This window comes from Desmodus rotundus, chromosome 7, assembly GCF_022682495.2.
Source record: "Desmodus rotundus isolate HL8 chromosome 7, HLdesRot8A.1, whole genome shotgun sequence".
NCBI classification, from domain to species: domain Eukaryota; kingdom Metazoa; phylum Chordata; class Mammalia; order Chiroptera; family Phyllostomidae; genus Desmodus; species Desmodus rotundus.
In genome coordinates this window covers 127,919,903-127,945,686 of record NC_071393.1, presented here as the reverse complement: position 1 = coordinate 127,945,686, position 25,784 = coordinate 127,919,903, and the positions used below count along the sequence as shown (strand labels likewise).

Genomic DNA, 25,784 nt, shown 5'->3' with positions numbered 1-25,784 from the left:
GGATGTTCCTCACCGTCTACTGCTGGTTCTGGCTTTGTGATTTTCACTCAGGAAGGGCTGGGGCCCACCCTGCTTGCTGTCCATCTTCCCTCATCAGCACTGCTTTCAACGGGAATTCCTTCAGATTTCCACTGTCTCCATGATCGGATCCCCGCCTCGTCCCAATCTAGAACTCCAGTTCCCCGCACCGGGCACCTGCCACGCACGCAGGCTGCACACCAATGCTGTGGTTTGTGTTCCCTGAAGGGACACAGGTCTCCTTCTGCTTCCCTCTCCAGTTTTGACATCTCGGTGGGGCCATCCCTGTTTTTGGGTGCTCACTGCTCTCTCGATGCCCCTCCTTTTGTGACTGAACACACATGGTCAGTGTGACTGACCGTTCCTTTTCCTGGTGCCTGGCACGGAGTAAACTTCCAGTAAACACCAGATGACGCAGGTCGAGAGTAATAGCATGGGGTGGGAACTCAGAGGATGCCAGCCAGTGCTGTGTCTGTACCCTGGTGCAGGAAAGTGAACGTCAGCAACAATGTATCCATAGGCTGATCCCCTTACACAACAAATTCTTGTCTGCAAAGGCACCTTAAAGGTGGAGGAAATGGAAAAGGCTGTGCTTGTTTCCCTGAAGGACAGGGCTCCCAGTTTCTCTGTCACGCCTGCAGGCGCCTGCTCTGAGGAGAGGCCTTGTCTCTAATGCTGAAAATGCTGACGAGCAGCGAGCAGTGGGAGAACGCTAAAGACTCAAAACCAGCAGAGGGTACTGCTTATCTTTTTACTGGTTCTACAGTCATTTTCTTAGCTTCTCAGGATGGAGTGCTAGAAATCGAATTAGCTTTGAAATGAACAGCACTGCTGGAGTTTTTAGCAAAAAATTTCAGCTCTACCGTCATCTCACAGATTCTCGGTGGCCGCTTGCTACAGTCTATTTTGTGAGTTGCCTTGGAAGGAGAGAGTCTGTATGGTAGTTCATTTTATCAGGCTTTTGCTGTGCTTGGCCACCGCACATCGTATCTTAACTTGTTTAAACATCATAACGCCCATTTTAGGTAGGCTGTTATCCCCATTTTACAGTTGGGAAAACTGAGGTACAAAGAGATTAATTATCTCAAGGTCTCTCAGCCAATAAGCAGCAGAGCTTGTTGAACCTGAGTGTGAACTCAGTCTGCCTCCAAAGTCTATGTTCTTACTCCACTATACTGTCTTATAAACTTCCTATCTGTTTTGTCCCATAACGGTTATTCATATTTTAATGCACAACAGGGAACCTTTTTGCAAACCCAAATAATGGTGTAACTGTTCATCTCTATGTAGATTGTGTTAAGCTTATTAATGTCAATCAGTCCTTTCCATTATTTCTTTCTCATGAAATTATTGATCTGGCATTGCAGGGAGGGTGGGAGTAGGGGGCAAAGTTCCATTTGGGTTGGATTGATTTCTACTGTGACTTCAGAATAGATTCAAATATTGCATCAAGGAGCTTGATTCTTTTAATGTTTTACTTGTCCTAATAAGATCAGACTTGCTTCCATCTTTGAGTGGCTCTTGCCTTCTTCTAGGGCTTTGCCTGTCTGTTTTTTTGTGGCAGGTCAGGAACCAGAAACTTTCTCCCATAAAAAGCCCCCAGCACTGGTGCTGATTTTCCAATATCAAGAGCTGAGCCGTGTCCAGGCGGCCCTGACACCCCTGCCTCGGCCTTCCTTCCCTCTGCACCCCCGCTGCCTCTCATGTTCGGCGGCACACAGAGGAGTGAGGCAGCTACGGTTGGGGTTCTCTTCTGTCCTTTCAAGTCTCAATGCTGAACTCACTTCCCTGAGTTTTACTAAGAGTTGTTCCCATTGTGAAGTCTTGGATCATAGAGTTTACTCCGTGGGTAGGTGATCTAACCTAGCCCTGAGCCTGCCTTTTAGTTGCTTTCCAATAAAATATTTGGGATGGCTGCTTCTTGTTAGGAGGGATTTATATTGAAAAATGACCCCATACTTTTTGTTTCTGCTTATTTGCATTTCAGAAATTTGATTCCATATTTTAAATATCTTTCTCTGGTTTTCATATTTGTTCAGTTTCAAAGTGTACTGTACTATTCCTGTTTTTGCTAAGAATACCGTCACTATAACTTTATCCTCTGATTGTTTTAACAGCAAGTTTTATCTGCCTACAGGAGAATATTAAAAAGTGAGCCTCCGTATCCCCAAGATATGAGTGCTTTAGCTAAAGACCTAATTCAGCGTCTTTTGATGAAAGATCCTAAGAAAAGATTGGGATGTGGTCCACGTGATGCAGATGAAATCAAAGAACATCTCTTTTTTCAGGTGAAATTTATTGAACAGATCTCTGCTCTGCTGATTTCAGAGTGTTCAGCGTTCTTGGTGAGATGAATGAACATGGTCTCTCTCGAGTTAATTGTTTTCTCCCTATTTTCACATATATTGCACTTCTTTTTTTTTTTTTTAAATGACAGAGACCCTTTAGAAAGGATCGGAATTCCACTGGTAGAAACCTAAGTGATCTCTTTCTTCCTAAATGAAGCAAGAATAGGGAGGATCATAATAACACTGAGTTCTTTACATACTAATTGGTTAGAGTGTCTGCATATTAGTTTCCATTTATGATCTCAAGAATTAGGCACGTGGACTAAGGAGACTCTTACTACATTTTGACTTCCCTCTCAGTTCATGATCCACTGTGTTACATCTTTTAGATAGTGATTTTATCTCTTCTTTTCCCAGGAGAATCATAGACAATTTAAAAATGTACATATTTCTTAGTTATGTGTCTATAACACATAAGGAATTATTTATTCTCCTTGTACTTGAGGCGGTGCTTTTCTCACTCTGAAAAAGCCTGATGAGGCCATTCTATGAAACACCAGCTCGACTTAGTTTGCTCAATTTTGTCCAGAAAAAGCCATCAGAATTTTAGATAACTGGAAAAAAATTAAATTGACTGAGTTGGCTGTTTCATTTATTTCAATCTAAATGGTCAACTTGGGATACCGTGACCTTGATTTCCAAAACCCTGAGCTTAACATGATTTAAATATTTATGGTGTAAAGGAACCGTCCAAGTTTTATTTTTATTCTGCAAACTGAGCTTTTACATTATTAGCACCAAAACAAATTAAAATAGCTCCAAGCAAAGAAACTCTCCTGTAGAGTAAGCTTTTATGTTGTTATTTATTGTTTTTTAAATATAGAAGAACAAATAGTGATTGAGAATAAGAATTATTTCTATGTACTTTATGCTCAAAAAAGCCCATTTTCAGTCCTTCAGTGTAACCATTTTTAAAAATATTACTGTACATCTTACAGAAGTTCAGTAACATAGTGGGAAATACATTTAGAATAAAATTAATTTCTCAGTATATACATTTCACAGATTCATATGACATAGAAAGGTTAATGTTTGAACAGACGATTTCAAATATCTTGTTCAGAAGATTGCCTCAAATATTACTGAGATAAAATTCAAGGAAGCAATCAAGCAAAATACCCCAATTATATTTCCCTAGTATTTTTTCCTCCATGGTTCTCTGTATTTGTGACTATTACAATATATCTTTCACATTAGAGAAATTTCTTTATAGCTCAAAATAGTAATTTTAGTTATTTAATTGCCTTGACTTTTTGAATGACAAGGACACTTTTGGAGAAAGCCAGAGTTCTACTTGTAAAGACCTAAATGGAGCAGAGGTGGAGAAGAGCATAACAGCATTCAACTAAGCGTTCTGCCAACAACATATTTCTTTAATTACTCCTTACTCTCAAATCATATAATGGAAAACATTAGAGCCACATAGAGGAAAGGGCACTAACTAGAAAGTCAAGAGACTGTGTTTGAATCCTGACCCTTCCACTAGCTAACATTTAAGTGAAGTGGTTAGTTACTTCCAGGTTTTGATTCCTATCTGAGTCAAATAAAAGAGACAAACTGAATGATCTCTAAAACTTATTCTAGCTGAAAAAATGGAAGATCGGTAACTTAGTGATTTTATCTCCATTGCCTCCACAAGAGGGCGTAATAAACATTTTCTGTTAGTTGACGAAACACTGAATGTTGTCAACCTGGAAATGCAGGTATCACATTTTACCATCTCTGAAACCAGTTTGCGTCTTACAGTGGACAGTATCTTACTATTCTAATGGGTAATGCTTTTCCTTTCTTAATGGTACATAAAATAGTGGTATATCTTACTAGCGATGATGACAATTCAGATTTGAAGAAATATGTAAATAGGATATCTAAATATACTATTCAGTAAGTATTATCTGAGGTTGTTTTAAGTGATGGAAGTAGCATAAAAAACTGGCAGAGGGTTGAGTTTGAATAATACAAACCAGTGTCTGATCTGGGTGGAAAGGGGCTGGGATTATTCCGTGGGGAAGAGAAGAGGTGTGTTCACAATGCTTGAATGCAGTGAATGAGGACAGAGTGATTGTCAGTGTGACAGCACCAGTTACGCAAACGCACCATGTACAGTGACCTTATTTTCTACTCTGTCCAGATGGCCAGCAGGAACGCTAATTAACACTGCCTCTAGAAAATAGGGCTGTGCCTTTAGACTTAATAGTCATATCACAGAGCATTTTAAAGCCCTTTGTTACAGTTAGTTTAGTTTTGCTTTGTTTTGACTTAACACTTTTCTCAGGATTCTCAGAACACGTCATTTTTCTTTTGTCCCTACTGGTAAACGAAGGTGTCCTGGTGCCCCCTAGAGGACATGGTGAGACTCCACACCAGGCCCAGCATTGGCTGGAGCCAGAAGCTGCAGTCAGGAAAGGTGCTCATACTTACAAAAGTGTTTATGTTGAATCATTAGTTTGAAATACATGCCTCTCTTTCTGCTGATCAGTTAAACTCCTAATCTGGCTTTGTTATTCTTAGAAAACATTTCGGCTTTGCTGATTTCTACTTTGTACTAATTTTCTTCTTTCGTTTTAGAAAATAAATTGGGATGATTTAGCTGCCAAAAAAGTACCCGCACCATTTAAACCGGTCATCCGAGATGAATTAGATGTAAGCAACTTTGCAGAAGAGTTCACAGAAATGGATCCCACCTACTCCCCCGCAGCGCTGCCCCAGAGCTCCGAGAGGCTGTTTCAGGTAACCTCCAGGACCGCGCTTGCCCAGCAGCTGCGCGTGCGCATTGGCCGTGCGTGCTTTGAAAGGAAAGGTTAACTTCTCACGTGGGAGTTTATCTTGGCATTTTCAAAACAGAATTCTCTAGCCTCTTCAAATTTACTAAATACAGATATTTGCAAGCTGTTAACTGAAGCTTATGGTTTGTTAAATAGAAGGCATTGTTTTTGTGGTTTTGATACAAAAATAGTTAATTTTTATTCTGAAATTTTATTTCTATTCAGGCTCTTTCATGGAAAATACAATACTAGGTTATTTTGCCTCTATTCGTATAAAATATTCTTTAGTTGATAAACTGTTATCTGAGTCTGTGTCTTCAGTGAATAATCTTGACTGTGATCTTACAAAATATTTAGAAAGGGATCTTTCTCTGAGTTAAGGTGAAACACCTTGACTCCTAAGGGGCATCATGGCGTCGCTCCTTTGACGCCCACGTGTGCACCGTTAGCGCGGCTGCACCCAGCCTCCAGACCCTGCCTCTGAGCACCCGTGGGGCTAAGTCCAGTGCTTGGTGGGCACGCAGTAGATGTTCTAAAAAGTGCTCATTGAACTAGTGAGTGTTGTAGCTTGAACAGGTTAATCATCCGTCAGTATGTCACTTCTGGTTCAGGACATCGTTCTGCCACTTGATTATATTCCTTTTCCAAAACTCAATTTTACACTTAAGTAGTCTGAGGAAATACAATGAGTCAAATAATTGCTGAATTAGAAACCAACTGGAATGAAACTTGCTTTTTTTCTAGTTTGGAGAACAGTAGCGCTTGGACCACTTTGCTTAATACCTTAACTCTGCCTTTTTTGAGAAGTTAGTTGTGTTTACAAACAGCCTTCTATCAGCAGTGCAAAAGAACTCCAGCGGGGAGTTAGACCTTTGGGGCGGAGTAGAGACGAGGTATGGTTCTGCCTTTAAGTTTGAATTGGTTTAATTCTACCAGAAGGTGGCATTATCTCCTTCTGAAAAGCATTTTTTCTGTTAGTTTGAAATAACCTTGCATTTTAGATTACAAATAATATAAAATTAGAATCATCTTAACAAATACTTGAGTGTTTGTTATTTTTTTCTTCACTTCAGAAAAAAATTATTGCAATCTAGTCCATGCTAAACTGGGAAATGTCAAATCTTTGTCCTTCACCTTTGCTTTTATTTTTTAGGGCTATTCCTTTGTGGCTCCTTCCATTCTCTTCAAGCGCAACGCGGCCGTCACTGACCCGCTTCAGTTTCAGGCGGCCGTGGAACGCCCTGGCCTGACCAGTGTGGCCCGGAGCGCGATGATGAAGGTACGCGGGTGGGGTTCCTTAAATGACGTGCGTGGGGTTTCAGTACTGATGCCGGTTCACACTCAAGTCTAGTAAGTGTAACGGACTTACTGTATGGCCAGGATGCGATTTTCAGAAACGAATAAGTGGAAATAGCAGGATTTGCCCTAGAGAATTACTGACATCAGTGTGAATGAGCTCCTTTTACAATAATAGAAAATTGTGTATCTTTAATAAATTATATAGGTGAGCATAGAAATGAGCTAAAGATAAATTTTAGAAGATTGTAAATGTATTCCATTCATGTTTATCAACATTAATAGTGTCCTATTCCTTTACAGTTTTACTTATCCCATGTGTATTAATATTTTCTTGTTAAATGATGTCGGTTTCTCATCAGGACTCCCCATTCTATCAGCACTATGACCTAGATCTGAAGGACAAACCATTGGGAGAAGGAAGTTTTTCAATTTGTCGAAAGTGCATCCACAGAAAAAGTAACCAAGCATTTGCAGTCAAAATAATCAGCAAAAGGTATGACTGTTTCTGGCAGTCTGTCTAATGTGTTCATCCTAGTCAATGGATTCTGTAAATGAAGATTTTTATTTAAAAGGAAATCAGTAGTATATTGTACCCACAGATTTAGCCATTCATCTCATCAGTTGATCTGTTATACTTCTAACTCTAATAGATATTTTCTGATAAATTTATTTTTGACATAAATCATAGTATTTTGATTTATGCTTTTGACTTTATTATGAGGAAACATAATTAATTGATATTTAATTAGACTTGCTTAGTGAGTTCAGCAGCTGTTGTCATTCCTATTCATTGTATATTTGAAATACTTTTTTAAAAAATTATTTAGCAATCTACTGGTAGCTTTGAGAGCCACTAGTTGTTTTGGTAACTGATTATTATCGCCATAATTATATATTCTTATTACCAAATTGTCAGGCAAGTAGGGCATCCATTTCTTTGTGTTACTAGCTCTTTTCTGACTCAGAAACAGTCTTTCCTCAAGAATAAAGCATCCCTTGTGCTGATGGGGAGTGTGACTCATTACTTTCATGGCAATTTCATGCTGCTGCTTTGACACTTCTGTTCTGAACACACTGTAAATAAAAACGAACTGAGGGTTGGCGCAACACTGACATAAAGGCTTGGTGAAGAGGTCTGTAGAGACGAACTGTTTCATCTTGTAGGATGGAAGCCAATACTCAGAAAGAAATAGCCGCTCTGAAACTCTGTGAAGGACACCCCAACATCGTGAAACTGCATGAGGTGTTTCATGATCAGGTATTCCACTTTTTTTCTGTGCATATTCGCATTGAAGCCTCTACTTTTTACCAGTTCAGTCGGTGCTGCTGGGTCAGAGAGGGAATATGGGGCGTCACCCAGACACTGCAGAGGACAGAGGAGCCACTGACACGCTCCTATGCACCCCGCGAGCAATGCATCCTTTCACTTCCGCGTTTCTCCTTCAGTGGCCGTCATGTATGACATGGGAGGAGGACAGGAGCCCAGGGCCACTGCCACCAGCTGCATTGTGCTTATTACCAGTTCAGCTGCTATCACCATAGTTTAATTGCTTGTACCTCTCAGGACTCAGCCATCAACTTTCCCTTCACTTACAGAATAGAACCTAGAGAGCCTTAAGCCTGCTCAGAGCAAGCTAGAGAACAAACAGGAAGCAGAGAGGCAAAGAAACGTCCCTTTCATTTTCTTAGTGCGTGTGGCGATTTCTGCTCAGACCGCAGGCCGTGTCCTGCTGCCCCCTCTTCTTCTGCTCCCAGTCCTGATTTTTCACGGAAGCCTAACACAGATGCATGTGACTTTGGATACAAGGGCAGCACCATTGTGTCAGGACCCCCACGGCCACCTTCCATGACAGCACTTGCTGCACTGTAGTTACCTTTTCCTCTGGGACCGGGTGGGATGACACAGCTGTACTCACGACACCGGGCTGGGCACAGGAGCTAAAACCATCATGGTCTTACCAAAGAGGAAGCTGAGGTTCAGAAGGGTCATAGGACTAGTCCAAGGTCACACAGCGATTCAGTGAAAATCTCGTGGGGGAAACCTGTCTCTGGTTCGGGCTCTGTCCTGTGCTGCCGGGTACCCGCATGCTAGGAGAGCTGTGGCCCACTTCTCTACCGCACTGAAATTTCCCCGGGTGCCGCACCAGGACTGGTGTGTCCTGGTGAAACCAGGCGGTGGCAGCAGCGTGACTGTCAGAACTGCCTCTCTTGACTGTTGTGCCTCACGTGGCCCAGGTGCCGTACCAGACACTCCCCACAGGTTATCTTAGTTCCTCCTCACAGCAACTCTGTGAGGTAAGAACACTGCACTCAGGGAAGTTAAGTAGCAGGGCCTCACAGTTTGTATGTACTAATGCTGGGATCCGAACCCCAGCAGCCCGACTTCAGAGCAAGCTTTTATTTACTGGGCTCTACAGCCCAGTTTTCACATCAGGTGGGTGAGCAAAAATACTGTCTTCTTGCTCTTTGGTTCTTGTAGCCAGAAAAAGAACATCTTTGTGGCAAGAACTCAGTAGGAAGTGCTCTTCCCGCTCCTCTACTGCCTCCGCCTAACTGGGCTAGTCAGCCACAGTGGGGGCGGTGTGTCCACTACACACGGCAGGTGCTTAGGAAGAGCAGGGAAATGTCCTGATGGAGATGGTTCGCGTTTCAGTCGGGGGACTGGTTGAGGACGTTCCATCTCTGACTTTCAGGCTGAGGTCAGACGGCAGGAACTGTATCCCTAATATTTTATGTCACAAGCTATATTTATTATTTGCTCTTTTTATATTCAAGAGTTACTAGGGTATAAATTATGTCATGGTGTAATCTTAGAGGTACTAGTGTAAATATATTTTCATTTGAACATGCGATTGATATCCTGGGCTGTTTCATCCATGATGGTAACAGTTGTCTAGACATCCCCAACCCATGCAGTGTCGATTCGGAGTAACGGGTGAATTGGGTGCGGCCGTGCCCTGGTTCGTGCTGCTTTACTACGGCACGTTCGTTTCCTGTTGGCACCAAGTCACCGCGAACCTGAAACAACACAGATGTGTCATCTGACAGTCTCACCGGGGGAAAGTCAGGGTGTCAGCAGGGCTGGTTCCCTCTGGAGGCCCTAAGGGGTGGCCTGTTCAAGTTGCCTTTGTCAGCTTCTCGAGACCGCCCCACATTCCTTGGAGGGTCACCCCTCCCTGAATCCCTGCCTCGTTTCCATAATCCCATCTCACACTGGTGACTCTGGTAGGTAATCGAGATATTCTCCCCATCTCCAGACCCTTCATCACAACTGCAGAGTCCCTCTACTGTGTAAGGTGACACCCACAGGCTCTGGGGGGTAGAGTATGGGCATCTTTGGAGGGCCGTTATTCAGGCTACCTCATACACATTTTGTCATTGTCACCTGTACTTTATTTGTATAGGGTTCTAAAGTTAGTTCACAGAGGTAAACTAATGTTCCCAATGTCATAAGCAGGAGAACTGGCCTTCAGATCCGGGTTTGACTCTTATTACCTATCTTTTAAGCTGTTATAGGGTAGGTGTTGCCCTCCATTTTTTTAAAGCTCACAGGCATGTACTTGTAACACACCTTCAACTTTGACCTTATTCGTCTGATGCAGAAACTCAAATTGGCTGGCTCGCTGGTAGCCTGAGAACAGCTCTGTTACCGAAAGGGTTGTTCACCCTTTGCAATTTGCTCAACAGATGCAGTATGGTGTGTTTATAATTATCTTTTTTACGAGGCAAGTTTTTCTGGATTTTGCTAATTCAAAGGAAAACATGCTATATTTTGTTTTTTGAGTGATACTGGTGTTATAATGCATAGCACCTGAATCTGCGTTGATATATTTTAAAACTCATTTGTGTTCCTCTGAGAGCTAATATAATTCCTTCCCTCTCCATAGCTGTGTTATTTTCTTTGTGGAAAGCATAGTAAGTATTCAATATATAACTGATTAAACTAATAAAGATAATGCCATTGGGATCAAAAGCAGTTATTAAAAATAAACGTACGGTGAATGGTGGGTCTTTGCCACGGGTAATGACGAGAACCCTGAAAGTCATCCGTTAAGCCCTAGCAAGAGGTTTAGTGACATCACCAAACAGTGCCTTTCAAAAAGTAACTATGAGTAATTTGGATAGCGGCCCAGTCTGCATTCTCAGGGCTAGATCACACTTTAACACGAAAGATATGTAAACTTGGTAGAGGAGGTTGGAATGGAATTCAAATGAAAGAATTAGCCAAGGAAAGAATATATAAAGACTTCACTGCAGTACTTGAAATTTTCCATCACCAAAATAGAATTCTAAAAAAGCCACATTATCCTTCAGCTCTTTCTTTTAAAAGACAAGGATTGCTGTTGATCATTTTAACAAAGAATTATTTAAATTTATTGGTGATCGTTAATAGTCAACAGATGTTTTATATGCTAATACGTTTTTCTTCACTAAGGCCCTCCACGTTCTTCTTCTTTCCTCCCCAGCTTCATACTTTCCTAGTGATGGAGCTCCTCAACGGGGGTGAGCTGTTCGAGCGCATCAAGAAGAAGCAGCACTTCAGCGAGACGGAAGCCAGCCACATCATGCGGAGGCTCGTGTCTGCCGTCAGCCACATGCACGACGTCGGCGTGGTGCACCGGGATCTGAAGCCCGAGGTATAACAGGACTCGCTCTCCCGTGTCATTGCGTCTGCGTCCTTATTAAATGTTCCCCAGATACGTGCGGGCTTTTTTGTCGGTGCTTTCTGCTACATAGATATCTGGAAATATCATGTTTCTGGGATTATTTTTTCTATTTCAGTCTAAAATAAATTTGTCTTTTTTTGCCAGCTGATCATCCTGAGGTTATATTTGTAAGTGTGAGAGCCTTTTATGGAAGAAATACTTTATGCAACAGTTGTGGACTAAAAATAGCAGTGGAAATTTTTGTAGCAAAAAATAATATCCCTTCCATATGTATATTAGTTTAGAGGGGTTTTATAATGGTGTATTTTGAAAGCTTGTTTTTCACATTTGTAATCAAATTGATTAGCTAATGAATAGGAATGTATGTAATTCTGTTCTAAGTATTAAAACATAAAGAATTGTCTTGGTTTAATTATTTATGCCATCCTTATGTGCGCTTTCCTTTGCTCACATACTATAATATTTATAGAACCATGTAGCAATGCAGGAGTAACAGCTTCTTTATGTTTCTTCTTTGAAAAGGTTAATAAAGAAGGTTCTAACTCTAGAATGATCCTTTTTTTAGTATCAAAAATAAGAAAGTTCCTTCCTTTTAGAAAATCATCAAAATAATAATAAAAATTTAAAGCAGAACCCTGTAATTTATGAGAGAATAAGAATGAATCATCCTTCACCATCTGCAAAATTATATATACTTCCTCCTTAAAATAGACCATTATTTTTAATTACCCGTGTGATTATAATGCATTTTCAAGTATATTTAAAATAATTTACTTGGTGTTAGACCACAAAAGAATATTTTTCAAAGAGCAGCACTTTTGGCTTTAATTTAAGTATCTTGGATATTTGGTAGGAAGATGATGCTTTTTAAAATGGAATTATCTGCATTCATACATAATTGACTGATTCCTATAGTATATAAAGTTCAGTCTATGTACTTTCTCTTACTGCTATTAACATTACTAGCGGCTAATCAACAATGAACTTGTTTTATGAACTTGCAACCGTGAGAGCCGCACCCCCCCCCCCCCCCGCCCCACGGGCACCCACGAAAAGTGTGGTGCCCTGTGCATGGAGCTCAGTCGTCTATTTTTGAACGTGAAAGCACGCCACTGAAATGTTTTCTTGGTAGACAAGGAACAAGCATGTCATTTTTGATTGAAAAGATCTGTTCCATGGTTACAGAATTCTCTTTCACATCTTTTCTTCTTGATGACTGGCCATCTGTCACCTCATGAGTCTCGAATCTCAAATGATGCACCTTTCCTCTCAGCAGAATTTAGTTTGCCTTCCTGTTTTACTGATACTTAATTCTTCTTATTTGTTATAAAACTTTCCTCTCACATAGTCATTGGAAATGAAGGCTTGTTAGGTTTTTTGGGACATTCTACCATTATAACCCTAAATCAAAATATTTTTTGGAGAAATGAAAATGTACCTTTGTGCTAACATTTTCATAAAGAGCTTTTGCTTTGACTTTCAAACGGCAGAGTATAGTATTTCCAAACTAAAAATGTAATACTTTTCCCAGTGATGTAGCATTTTGAGATTGATTATGAATCCTTGGTAGATGTTTATGCGGCATTCATTTTCTTCGTGTGCAAAACCCTAAATTCTCGGTGAGCATCAGACAAATTTAGAAGCTGGCTGATATTCTTAGTAAGTGCCTTGTGTTTTTGAAATTGGTTCCTGTACTCTTGAAAGATTAAGAAAAATTGTATGAAACTAGTTTTAAGCAGAACTGGAGGGGAGAATACAAGGAGATGAAGTGGTTGCTCCCTCCCATTCCTGACTGTTGGCACCCTCCTCTACTCCTCTCCTTCAAGGACTAAGATCAAGGAAGTCCATTGCCACTTGTAATAAGGACTAAACTGAAGTCATTCTCAAAGATCTAGTAGGCTCGGTGACGACAGGGACCAGGTGTGCTTGACTCAGTGCTCTGCATGTAGCACAGCGCCCGCCCTGCGGAGGAGCTCAGGACTCGCTGGCCGAAACGACGCCTGCGCTCCCAAGGACACATGTCCCGAGTGCACATTCGTGAGTCCCACCTGGGACTTCAGTTGTGGTGAAGCCTCAAAAACTTTTCAGTTTTTTTTTGTCCCTCTCACTTTACTTATTTTTAACTTTTGAATAAAAGGCTTGGAAGATTTTTCTTCCTTGTATCAATAAGCCTTCTTATGATGCCTTTTGTTTTTTTAATTCCAATTAGAATAATGTTAGCAAAGCAAGTGATATTGCAGAGCTGGGAAATAATCTAGGGCACATTAAAGGTATAACAGGTTTTGTTAGGATGTCTAAAGACAATGTAGTCAGATTTACTTCCTGTGGGACTAGCTTGATATGCTAATAAAAATGAAGACTGTGCATCAGTGCAGTTAGCATTTATTCATTACAAAAAGTAGTACAGTAAAACCTTAGTGATCGAGAAGCCTTAGTGGGTGAACGATTCAGAGTAACAATGGGTTCTGAATAATTGAGGTATAATATCCGTGAGCATCAAAACTGTTTAAGTATTAACTGTTTTGGAGAAGAGAGTTCTGGAATGTACGTCTCCACCATGTCCTCTTTACTAGGCTGTACTAAATCTTATATAACTATTTGTTTATGACTTCGTTCAATGGACACATTTATAAAAGCACATGTATGAAATTTATACAACTATCCTGGACCCTCAGGTGCAGTAATAAATGAGGTGGAATTATTATCTGATGGGGATGAAGACATTGAACTGATACTGCAGTGGTGATACGTGCCAGGGAGGAAGTGTAAATGATGCTCAGAGAAACATATAAAGTCTTACCTTCAGTCCGGTGGCGTGGTCGAGTGGTGTCTCTGAACGGAGAGCAGGCTCACCTGTGCCGTCTGGGAAGGGAGGCTGGTGGAGGAGTAGAATGCAAACACAGAGTTCCAGAAAAGCACAGACAAAGGCCCTGACACCAGACGAAACGTGGTGCAGTCGAACATGTTTCACATGACGTCGCAAAACCGAAGTCAGGCAAACACTACCAAGCAGACCACAACCGTACACTGACTCACAGACGTCCAGCCCAGCACCCCGCTCCTCCGAGCCTCACTGTGTCTGAGTCTGGTGTCAGTGCATAATTCGTATAAATGGTGTCACCAAGTGCCATGACATTTTAATGAGAGACTGATGCCGGTGTTTGTACCTTGCAGAATCTGTTGTTCACTGACGAAAATGACAATTTGGAGATTAAAATCATTGATTTCGGGTTTGCCCGCTTAAAGCCGCCCGATAACCAGCCTCTCAAGACCCCCTGCTTCACTCTGCACTACGCTGCGCCGGAGCTCCTAACCCACAACGGCTACGACGAGTCCTGCGACCTCTGGAGCCTGGGCGTCATTCTGGTGAGTTCGCTTCCGCAGAGCCATTGGGCCCGGTCCGCTCTTCGACGTCCTCAGTACCCGTCTCTCTCTCTCTGCTGTTTTTCCTTAATTCCTGAAAAAATGGGCCACGTTGGTTTCTTCTCACTTAGAGGCCCGACAGAAGACTACTTCCCTTTCTTAAAATTCACATTGCAGAAAATGTAGGAATTTAGATTTTGGTTTACTTAGAAATATTCAGGGCAGCTGTGTTTTATGTAAATAAGAGTTATATATTGTTTTTTTTAAAGAATAGTGCATTTTCAAAGAATATGCATACTATAGTGTGAAAATAGCAAGTGACTAAATAGAAAGACATTACAAATATATTCTTTGAAGTTTCGAGGCCAAAGCTGTAACTAAAGAATATCATTTAGGATAAATTAACACACTAATAGATAAAATTAGAAATGTTTACAGTAACTTATAGTAATCATGGTAAGCATGCTTTTCACGAAACGTCCTTGGCTGCAGTGGTCAGAAACAGAACGTTAGCTAGCAGAATCTTGGCGTGCGTTTTCTCAAAATAGCTTTCCTTTCCATGCGTGTAATTTGTAACGCGTCGTCTCAGAGAGATGTTTTCAGACAACACAGAAAGAAGAAAAAAATGGGATCGCTCATAACCTCATTATACACAAGTGATGCTGTATAAGCTCTCCTTCTCCCTCTCCCCCCGACCCCCACCATATTGTGGATTCCTTATAAGTTTTTTCTACATAACATGCATGTATACTTGGGTTTTTAAAAAAATGAGATTATAGCCCAGGCTGATGTGGCTCAGTGGATCGAGTGCCGGCTTGAGAACCAAAGGGTCGATTCCCGGTCAGAGCACATGTTTGGTTGCAACCCAGGCCCCTGCTTGGGGATGGTGAGACCAGTCTCTCTCTCTTACACACTGAAGTTTCTCTCCTGTTCTTTCTCCGTCCCTTCGAATCTCTGTAAAAATAAACAAATAAAATCTTTTTAAGAAAGGAGATTATAGTATGCTCATACACGTGGTTTGAGTCCCAGAAGTTCACTTAACCATTTACTGATGGTTAAGTGGACCAAGTGAACCAGAAGTTAGCATTTTCCAGTTTTCCACTGATTTTCAACTATACAAATTAATATTTTTATATATGTGCTTATATTTGTCTCATTATTTGTTTAGAATAATTTCTAGGGCAAGGATATATACATCTTTATTTTGAAGTCTGCCTAGACTTCCTTCTAGTGGGGTTTTCATGTTATGTTCTCGTGACCTGTGTGCCAACACATGGAAGACTACCTTTAGTCTCAAGTATTTCCTGCTGTCGCCTCTTGCGTGCATGTCTTTGATGAATGTTGTCAGAGCATGTTTTCAGGTATGTGGGCATTTGTATTTTGCATTTGTATTTTTCTTTTATGAATAGCTGTCCATGAGCTTTGCCCAAGTTCCTATGGGAAATTTTTCTCACTAAATTTTAAAGCTCTGTTAAGGATTTTAATCCTTTGCCTGCCATTAATGTTGGAAATGTTTTTTCTGGCTTGTCATTTGTTTGACACTTTGCTTATAGTAATAGGGGATTTTAATTTTGGTTTTAGAGGGATTTAAATAGAAAAGTATTTTTTTATACATAGTAAGATGCGTCAGTCTGTGCCTTTATGGCATCCGGCTTTGGTGTCAGATTGTCACTACCCCAGGCCAATGAAAAGATTCTCCCAAATGCTCCTCCAGAACTGTATTTTATTTTTGCGCTTTAATCTTCACTCCATCTGGGATTTATTTTGGTGTCAGCTTGTTTTTTCCTAAGGGCTCACCAGGCGTTCTTGCAGGATGGTTCCTCTTTCGTTTTCAGCTTTATGTGGTTTCCATTTTAGTAATTTTAAGTCATCCTTTATAATTTTCAAACTAAAATTACATATTTGTGAATCAGATTTTTAAAATAAAAATAAACAACTAACTTCTATAGATTTGAGAGTTTTATTTAAGGACTTTAAAACATTAGTAGCACTCTCCTGAAAAAAAATAGGTCTAAATAAAAAAGAGCCTTTTGTTTCTTTAAATAATACAAGGTTACCCCTTGTAAAAGAACCCTTACCTTGAGTATAAGCCAGTTGTAACCATTATCCTTGCTAAGGGTTCCGAAGAGCGTCTTAGACATGCAGGCGGCTGGTTCAGTGCCTCCAGTGCCGCACCTGTGCAGGTGACTGTGTGTGCTGGGGCGGGTGGCAGCGGCCTCTCTCCGGATCCAGCTGTCCTGTTTTCAAGAGAAACGGGACCAAGGGGACAAAGAACCAGTGAAATGACACCACAGGAGCACAGCCACTGTAGCCCGACTCCATGAAGTTCTGCAGGACGAACAACCCAGTTCCCAGCAAATAGAGTATAAGAAAAATAAGTATGGGAACCTGTAGATTAAAGACGCTTAGGAAACAGTGTTTTCATTTAACTTGAATTCCGATTCTCGAATTTCAATTCAACTTATTAAATTCAAACTAAATTTAAGTCGTTCAGATGTAACTATAATACATGACACATATAACACAATTGGGGGAATTTGAATATTGGTTGAATATTAAATAATACGAAGGAATTACTGCTAATATTTTTTAGGTAGATAATGGTGTGATTGTGGTTTTTAAAAATCCTTGCCTTTTAGAGATACATAATGAAATGCAGATGAAAAATAAAGTGAACCATTAAACTGTCAAGAGAAAAGAGTGCTGTATTTTTCTGACTATAAGACGCACCCCCCAAATTTGGGGGGGAGTGGGGGTGCATCTTATAGTCTGAATGTAGCTTACCTGGCTTGCTGTTGGGGGGCGGGGGTTGGCGGTGGTGGAGCAGGTTTTTTTCTCCTGTTTTCCTCCTCTTAAAACCTAGGTGCGTCTTATGGTCCGGTGAGTCGTATAGTCCGAAAAATACGGTACTTTGCAAACGTTTCCAGACGAATGAATGAATATTACCAGAGGATCTAGATACAAAGCCTGAATTATCCCATAGCAAGCACAACATTTATTTGGAGTCTCCTGATTTGCCGTAGAAATCTGTCGTCTTAGAAATCTTTTGCATGTGGCATCTAATACACATTAATGTGGATATTTTAATATGAAATTACTACTACCCTCACTGAATAAAACAAATACATCAGGAAGGTGCATCACATAGTATCATGTGGCTTTGATTGCACCCAGTCCACCTCATGGAGGCGGGGTCCCCATTAGGGGACAGGACTCTAGCGAAAGCGCAGCCCACACAGCGCCTGAGGCTGCCCGGGTCTGCCACAACAGAGTTCCGCACACTGTGTGGCTGAACGGCAGACACTTACTTTCTTACAGTTCTGGGGGCTGGGAAATGCACTGCGAAGAGGCCAGCATGGTGGTGTTCTTACATACCCTCTCCTCTCGTACTTGGAGAGAGCGTGAGCAAGCTCTCTGGCGTGTCTTTTGGCAAGGACACCGATCCTGTTCGACCAGGACCCGGCCCTCTGAGTTGCTGGAGCCCCCACGGCACTCTCATCTTGCACAGATCATTCTGACAGTCAGTCTACGAGACCCTATGGCCTCGGTAGCAGGACAGTTCATGTTACAGCTTGAACTTACAACAAAACCCTCTTTACTCTGGGCCCCGCTTGAAGCTGGTCGTCTGCCCAGTCACCGGACAGAAGGACTGGAGCGGTGTTCTCAGCTGCGGTACATGCCTCTGCCCGAATCCAAGAAAGCCCGCTAAGCCCTGCGTCTGTTTTCTAGCGGGACGAGGTACAGCAGTCTGTCTTCAGAGGGGGACATCTCTGTGCCCCGATCACTGGTGCTCTAAACTCTTTACCAAGGTGACAGTCCCCTAAATGTTTGTAGTTTACCCCCCCGCCCCCGCCATGCATGTGGCACGTGTTACAGGGACTGAGGACACCTGCTAGTTTCCGCTCGCCAGGACTCATTTAGTGACGACATCAATATGGAGAACAAGAGGGGGTTTCTAGAGCCTGTCAAGATGGTCGAGGCCCCGGACACTAGGACGCAGAGCAGGGAAGTCAACATAGCTCTCGGGTAGGAGAGTGTGCTGCCCTTGCCCTGTGAAGACCACTGCTTTCATCTTTCCCGCGGAGGGGAACCAGGGAGAATGCAGTGACCAGGGGAACAGGTGCTCATCGGTGCCAGAGCCACGTTGACATGTACCACGTTCAGCTTGGCGGCTGACTCCTGCTGGCCCATTTTAGCCGTGGGCTGCAGTTCCTTTGGTGTGTAAGCCGTCCCCGTTCTCAGTTCCTCCTCCTCCTCACAGACTGTGCTCCTTAGTGACGTAATTGTGTATAAGCTTTTGCTGCAGGCTCTGCTTTCCGAGGAACCCAAGAGAGTTGCTGCCAGCAGTGACTGAGAAAGCAGACCTTAGGAGGGGCTTTGAAGTCGCGTGTCTCCACCCCACTTTCCATAGGGAATGGGGGTCTCTACTGCCATCCAGCCGGAGGAAGAGGAGGAAGGGATGAATAGGGCGAGGCTGGGATGGAGAGGGGGTGTGTGAGTGAGCTGGCTGCTGCTTGTTACCAAGCGCAGTGGATTGCTTGATCTAGTTAATGTTATCTTGTAGGTGAAGAACTGGTCTAAGAGAGGTGAACTAATTTGCCCAAGCTAGTAAATGAGAAAGCGCTTGTTTGAAGCTGGTTGTGTCTGTCAAGCTCATTTCTCTCCTTCTGTACTATGTGCCTTCTCTCTGCTGTAATGATGACAGAGGACAGAGATCCTAGTTAAGTGGATGGGACTTGGCCAGCTAAAGAGAGCAAATGGCATTCTAAGGAGATGTAGTAGCATGTGCAAAGTCAGGGAGGCAGAAGAACCATTGGCAGGGAAAGTGGGGTTGGAGCCTGGGAACTACAGGAGCCGAGGCCCAGGGGCAGCTGTGGGGGAGCCAGGGAAGGAGTTCGCACAGGGGTGTGTTGGATGAGAGTTGGTGCATAAATGTGACTGTGTCTGCTTGAAGGACGGTGGAGAGAAGACACGTAGAAGGGGCAGGTAGAGGCAGGGGTCAGTTAGGAGATGGCCAAGAGGAATGTTGGGCGGTTCCTCCTACCCCGAGGGCTCGTTCAGTCCGATCCAGTTGTAGCCTTCCTTCCTCCATACCCAGGATTTAGGAGGTTTGGGGCTCTTTAAAGTTGTCTTTGTTCTATAGATGTTCTAGCATTTCCCTCTTTAGAACAAATATTTTTCTCATTATATTGCTTGAAATTCGAAACAGGTTTCTTCTCCTTCTATTTTCAGACTCTCCAATTTCATGAGTATAGTTTTGATTCTTCTCAGGCACCACTTTCTTTTTCAGAAAGTCCAGATTTGCCCAAAGCAGCCGAGTCTCGGGTAACCTCAGAGGGTCAAGTTCCTCCTCTCTTGTCTGTGTTTCAGTCCTGCGCCTTCCATCCTTCTTGCTTGGGCTTTGTCAGCTGCCTACCGGATTGTGTGTCTTGGTTTTCCTCTTTTATGTTACTTTTATTATCCTGCCTGGGAATTCCCGTCTTTTCTGAGAGCCAGTGTGTGAGAGCTGCTTCACCCTCTGCCATCTCGAGGGTGCACCTGCCTGTCAGACAAGCGACCAGAAAAGGACAATGGATGTTCCTCCTAGGTCCCCGGGATGCCTCTGTAGCTCTGTGTGTCCAAGTCAGGGCTGGGGTTGAAACAGACACGCTGCCCTTTGTCACCGTTCCTAACTAACTGACACCTCCACCCTCCTCTCCCCGTGTGGTTCTCTCCCGTCTGTGCACAGACACTCCTTCCTGACCACCAGCCCACAGCTCCCTCCACTGGACAAGCCCCTCAGGCTCTCTCCAGCAGGGATCAGGGAGGCCAGGAGCGCAGCCTCCGCCAGGTTGTTAAAGGGCCACTTTCAAAGATCCAGCCTCTGCAACAAAGACAAGCCTTGGCTTTTGGTTTCTCTGTTGATGTTTTAAAAGATAAAACATTACATGTAAAATTTCCAAACCCATGGCTACGGTGAAATAAGGTGACCGTAGAGAAATCATTGTATTTGACACAACGAGAAAAATAAAATTAAAGTGGGGATAATAATGAACAAAATAAAGAAGGAAGGCCTACATAAAAAAGTGTTTAAAGTTCTTATCCACAGTTAATATCCTAAGGAAATGATGTGTGGAATCGGATAGAAAAAAATAGTTATTCAGGGATTCTTTTGTCTTTAAGTTTCTTTAACCTTAATACCATCTTTTTGAGACAGCTGGATTTCCCCCTTTTTCTTCTTCTGAGTTGTTATACAAATGGTTTTAAATCCTGATATCAGAATAAGCCATTCCTTTTTATTTACAACTCTTTGAAATGTGTTGGTTGTTTCAGTGATAGGAGCCGTGCAATCTTTTAACCCTAATAATGCTAAGCATCATGAACTGTTGAACGAAACAGTCTGTGTTGTTCCTTTTTTTTTTTTTTTTTTCTCGGTAGTATACGATGCTGTCTGGGCAAGTCCCATTCCAATCTCATGACAAAAGTTTGACGTGTACCAGTGCCGTGGAGATCATGAAGAAAATTAAAAAGGGAGACTTCTCCTTTGAAGGAGAAGCCTGGAAGAATGTATCCCAAGAAGCTAAAGATTTGATCCAAGGTACGATTCTACGAGAGTTGAACGTTTTGCGTGATGTGCGGTGATGGCAGTGGGCCCGTGCCGTCACTCACGTTCGTTAGTTACTCGAGGAATCCCTGTGTTCCCAAAGGTGTCCAGGCCACTGTGCTGAGCCTTCTCTTCTTCCAGAACATTCTCCCTCCGTCTTCCTGCCCACAGTCACCACATGAACTAGCACTTGGAGCCACCTGCACCCCAGTCTTGACACCTCCAAATCGAACCCGGACCTTTTTACCCTCCTTTCCCCCAAACACGCGCCCCCTCCCACCTCCCTCTTTCTCTCTGCCAGCCGCCATGCTGGCTCCCTGCCTGCCTGGCCTTCCACAGCCAGTGCCTTGGTCCTGCAGGTTCATCAATCGGCAGAGCGAACTTCCTGGTGTTCAAAGATGCTCATGCCTCTCTTCTGTTAAAATCCTTCAGAGAATCCATTCACTGGGGTCAAACTCCTGAGCATTCAAAGTTCAAGGCCTTCCTGACCTGACCCGACCTGCCTCTGCTTGGTGTCACCCTCCCTCTGCCATTGCGGAACTCCTGAATTCCTCAGTTGTGCTGCGCTTCCGTCTTCCTGCCTGCACAGTCCACGTGCTGTTCTGAGCCCCTGGGCACCCTCGTCCCGAGTCCACTTCTCTCATCCCCCAGGACTCATCTTCTGGACACTTTCCAGGGTGCCCGCACCCCCTAGATCGGGCCCCTGCCCTGAGCCACCAGCACGTGGTGCCTGCGGATTTTGCTGTTGCCCTTGTCCCCTGGTGGTGTAACAGCTGGGGCTTTGTCTGTGTGTCTCCTCATAGCTCCCCTCTGAGTCTCCATCTACACTCCCCGACTGAGAGAAGGTGTTAGTACGTGATGCACTAGGTCTAGGCACCCCTCCTTCATTCGGAGTTCACCCAGTCGCCCCTGGGGGTCTGGGGTGGCGCGGCTCCTTCCTCCTGACTGAGAAGTCGGTTAGCCTACAGCCCCCCAGAAATAGGCTATTGTGGGCCTTATCATTAGCATCCAGCATTCACTAGGGGATTTAAATGCCTATGAAAAGGTAATTATTTCTGTTGGAGGTTGAAGCCTTAGAGAAACCATCACGTCATGTGAGCATAATTGAGGTTTATGTCTGAGGGTGATTTTAAACTATGTTTGAAATGGCAGATTATAAAATAAAAATTCTTGTTTATTCCCACAGGACTTCTCACAGTTGATCCAAATAAAAGACTTAAAATGTCTGGCCTGAGATACAATGAATGGCTCCAGGATGGCAGTCAGCTGTCCTCCAACCCTCTGATGACTCCCGACATCCTGGGCTCTTCCGGGGCTGCTGTGCACACCTGCGTGAAAGCGACCTTCCACGTAAGGGCCCGCACTCTACACGTGCAGGGGGTTTGAAGAGGGCAACCGGGGGCTCGGTAACCTTGGAGACGCACTCTTAGTAATGCATTTAAAATAATGCGTTTTTTAAATTTGGGGGGTGTTTCTGTAAATCCCACCATGATATGAACACATCTATAAACAGAAGGTGCATGGGGGCCAGAGGCACTGCTAGCCCACAATATACGTACTTGACATTTAGAATGAGTTTGTGAGATAAGGCAGTAGTCTGATGTTTGAATAGTTGAAGATTTTCTGTAGGTAGTGAAAACAATGTGCACAAAAATATTAGAACTTTTTTCTCTTAAATAAGCTAAATAATTTTCTTTAAAAATTGTAAGTAAACATTAGGAACTAAGGCGTGTGTGAAAGTTTGTTCATTCAACAACCATTTTGTGCCTCATCTGTTCTGGAGACCGTGAGAGATAGGAAGTAACTTCTTTGGCAGCGGGTATTGATTGAGCGTTCGAAAGGCTGAGGCTGGGTCGCAGTGGCTGCACGCAGGGCCACACAGATGCAGATGTATTATCACAGTTACCTGAGGAGTGGATGAGTGAAGGAGAGATGAGATTGCCTCTGAAGGGATTACCTTGAGAAAGGAGGGGGAGCATCTCCCCTTCACTGCAGAAATTGATTAAAAAGTTAATGAACTAGGACTTGGTGTGGTGTAAAGGGATTAACTGCAAGAATTTGTAGCAGATGATCCAAATCTTCTCTGTGACATATGATGCAAGGTTGCCAGGGGCAACCGCAGTGATGCCTAAGCCCGAGTCTAAGAAAAGGAAAGACAGGCCGCTGTGAGCTGAAAGCCAGCCTGAGGTGTGTGGACCTAATCTTCTCTGTATATGTTGAGTGCCCCAGATACACCCAACTGCATTGACTTGGAAGTGGAGAGCAGGGGCCCACAATGGGTGGAGTCTGCTCTGTGTTAGGACTTTGTGGTCAGAATTTTAAATCTCAGACACAGAACTAGTAAGAGTAATGGGGGGATGGGGGTGGGTTGCTGATAGTCTTTAGGAATTCCCAGTGAGTCAGTGTTTTTTATTGAGAGGTAGCACCAACTTCAAGTGACATATTAGAATTGTGACTCCTGGACAGCCTAGTTGGTTCCATTAAGCCGCATCCTCAGAAATCTTCCCACAAACTGCTGAACCCCACAGGGAGTTTGGATATAGTGGTGTTTAGGACTGTGTTCCCCAAACCACTGGGAGCTGTGGTTGACGACCCAAAGTTGTCTTCCGTACGTCAGAATTGCCAAGACATCTTCAATCCTTCCACCCTCATCACCATTGCCTCTCTTCTCCCCCAGGCCTTTAACAAATACAAGAGGGAGGGGTTTTGCCTTCAGAATGTGGATAAGGCCCCTCTGGCGAAGAGAAGGAAGATGAAGAAGACCAGCACCAGCACGGAGACACGCAGCAGCTCCAGCGAGAGCTCTCACTCCTCCTCCTCCCACTCGCATGGGAAGACCACCCCCACAAAGACGCTGCAGCCCGGCAACCCCGCCGACAGCAATAACCCCGAGACCCTCTTCCAATTCTCTGACTGAAGAGCGCAGGAGCGGCAGGAATGTGACCGGTGAGCCGTGGCAGTGCTGGTGCCTGGGCGGATGCCCGAGGCGAAGGCTTTTACAAACGAGGCCCACTGGTCTCATTGGAAGCTGCCTCTTAGGGAATGTTTTCAGGAAAACCCCGTTGGTTTTCCTTGTCCCAAAGCACTGGACGGAGACTGTTACTGTGAATCAAGCACATGTCCCACCGTGAAGCGGCCTAGCGTGATGCCAGCAGGACGATTCCAGAAAGAGCAAAGGCCCCTGTAAATTTAAGGAGGACTGGGTAGATGTGAACTGCTCACAGAGCAAGGCACAGGGTTCTCAGACGCCTGCCCACGAGAGTTACTCCCGCTGTGTTGTCGGCGCCTTTTGCTTTGCCTTGTGGACAATGTGGGTTTTGGAGATTTGCTCCCTTTGAACAGTGACTTACCAGAGAACAATGTCTGTGTTCAAAAAGGTTCTGTGATGGATTTTATGTGTGGCGTACACTTACTTGGTGAGAGAAGATTTTAACTTATTGCTATTTTATGGCTCCATATGATGATAACCTGCTCTCATTAATCTTTTTCTAAAAAGTAAAAGAAGAGCTATAAGGACTGAGGGTCGCAGGCTCTATATTTGGGACCCATCTGAGATGCATGCGAAGCTACATATGTTTTTAATTTTGCACTGCTCTTTCCTGGCAATTTGTTTTAATGGTTATTGCAGAACATTAAGGTACAATGTCTCTGTTTTAAGTTATATTGCACTTTATAAAAGAATATGAATAAAGCAAACTATTTTGTAAAGTGCACTGTTTAAAGCATATGTACTGTATTTTTGCCCTTTTTTTCTATTATCTACTTTAAGTTTGTCCTCGCATCCCCCTTCTACTTCGTTTGCAACAAGTAGAATGGCCCGTGTGGCGTAACGTCCTCGTTAGCCGCCTGGGCGCCGGCGTGAGGAAAACCCAAAGGGAAATTCTGGGAAACACTGTGCTTCGTACTCGTACACTGTGTGGTGCTGCAGCGAGGCGTCCCCTCCTGGCGCCGGGATTATGTACATAGCATTTTAGAATCATAACTATGACCTGTCTGGAAGGAAATTTTCCTGTTCAATTTTAAATCCAGTGAGCGTATTTTATAAACTTAAGCAGAGCACTTTTATTGCTCAAAAGTTCTGAATTCATACAGAAAACAAGTGCTATGGGATGAAGACATTTCACCGAAAGACAGCTGCATTTAAAAATATGATCCATTCATTTTCTATGCAACAAGACGTGGTAGAATTTGTATGTTATGTTTTCTTTTGAAGCCATCACACGCAATGTTAGGACCGAGAAAGGCGATCTTGGCTATGTTTACAGGAATCCTGCTTCAAGAGACAGTGCCCAACGTGTGTATCTTGCGGTTTTTGTGAAGGGTAACGTCTGCAGCATTCGTTTGGAGTTTGGGCATGATACTTATTTATTCATTTCTTGAGATGATGCAGCATTAATTTCAACCAGTTATGAATACTAAAAATAATTGCACTCTATGTAATAGTAGTATATTTATTGCTAAATCCATGTATATATTAATAGCACAAGCAACAAAAATGGCAAATATTAAAATATTTTCAAAATACTGTTTTACCTTGTTCACACTTTTGTCCGCAGTGGTTATTGCAAATAACTGTGTACACTTCCCAGTGGCCCGAGGGGCTGCGTGATTCTCATTCAGTGGGTTACACTCCCAGCCTTCCGTCCTTCCTAGAAGTGATGGGAAATCTGACGGGACTTACCAAACCATACCGCATCCACAGCACATGGTTCTGTCAGGCACAGATTTATAACAATTGAGA

The 25,784-nt window shown here is 43.2% G+C and overlaps 1 protein-coding gene across 3 annotated transcripts in view; it reads left to right on the top strand.

The window, feature by feature from the left end:
• The window catches only part of RPS6KA5 (ribosomal protein S6 kinase A5), a 123,144-nt gene extending 97,561 nt beyond the window's left edge, over positions 1 to 25,583 (top strand). For 2 of the 3 annotated variants that reach the window (XM_045201485.2, XM_045201486.3), the window contains 10 exons: positions 2,156 to 2,306; positions 4,935 to 5,096; positions 6,285 to 6,410; positions 6,790 to 6,923; positions 7,595 to 7,688; positions 10,897 to 11,067; positions 14,272 to 14,463; positions 20,878 to 21,037; positions 22,230 to 22,393; positions 23,721 to 25,583. In XM_045201485.2, the coding sequence (XP_045057420.2) occupies positions 2,156 to 2,306; positions 4,935 to 5,096; positions 6,285 to 6,410; positions 6,790 to 6,923; positions 7,595 to 7,688; positions 10,897 to 11,067; positions 14,272 to 14,463; positions 20,878 to 21,037; positions 22,230 to 22,393; positions 23,721 to 23,960 (1,594 nt within the window). In that variant the 3' untranslated portion in view covers positions 23,961 to 25,583. The remainder of the gene's footprint in view (positions 1 to 2,155; positions 2,307 to 4,934; positions 5,097 to 6,284; positions 6,411 to 6,789; positions 6,924 to 7,594; positions 7,689 to 10,896; positions 11,068 to 14,271; positions 14,464 to 20,877; positions 21,038 to 22,229; positions 22,394 to 23,720) is intronic. The other variant, XM_024567755.4, reaches the window with a different exon arrangement.
• The last annotated feature ends 201 nt before the right edge of the window (positions 25,584 to 25,784 follow it).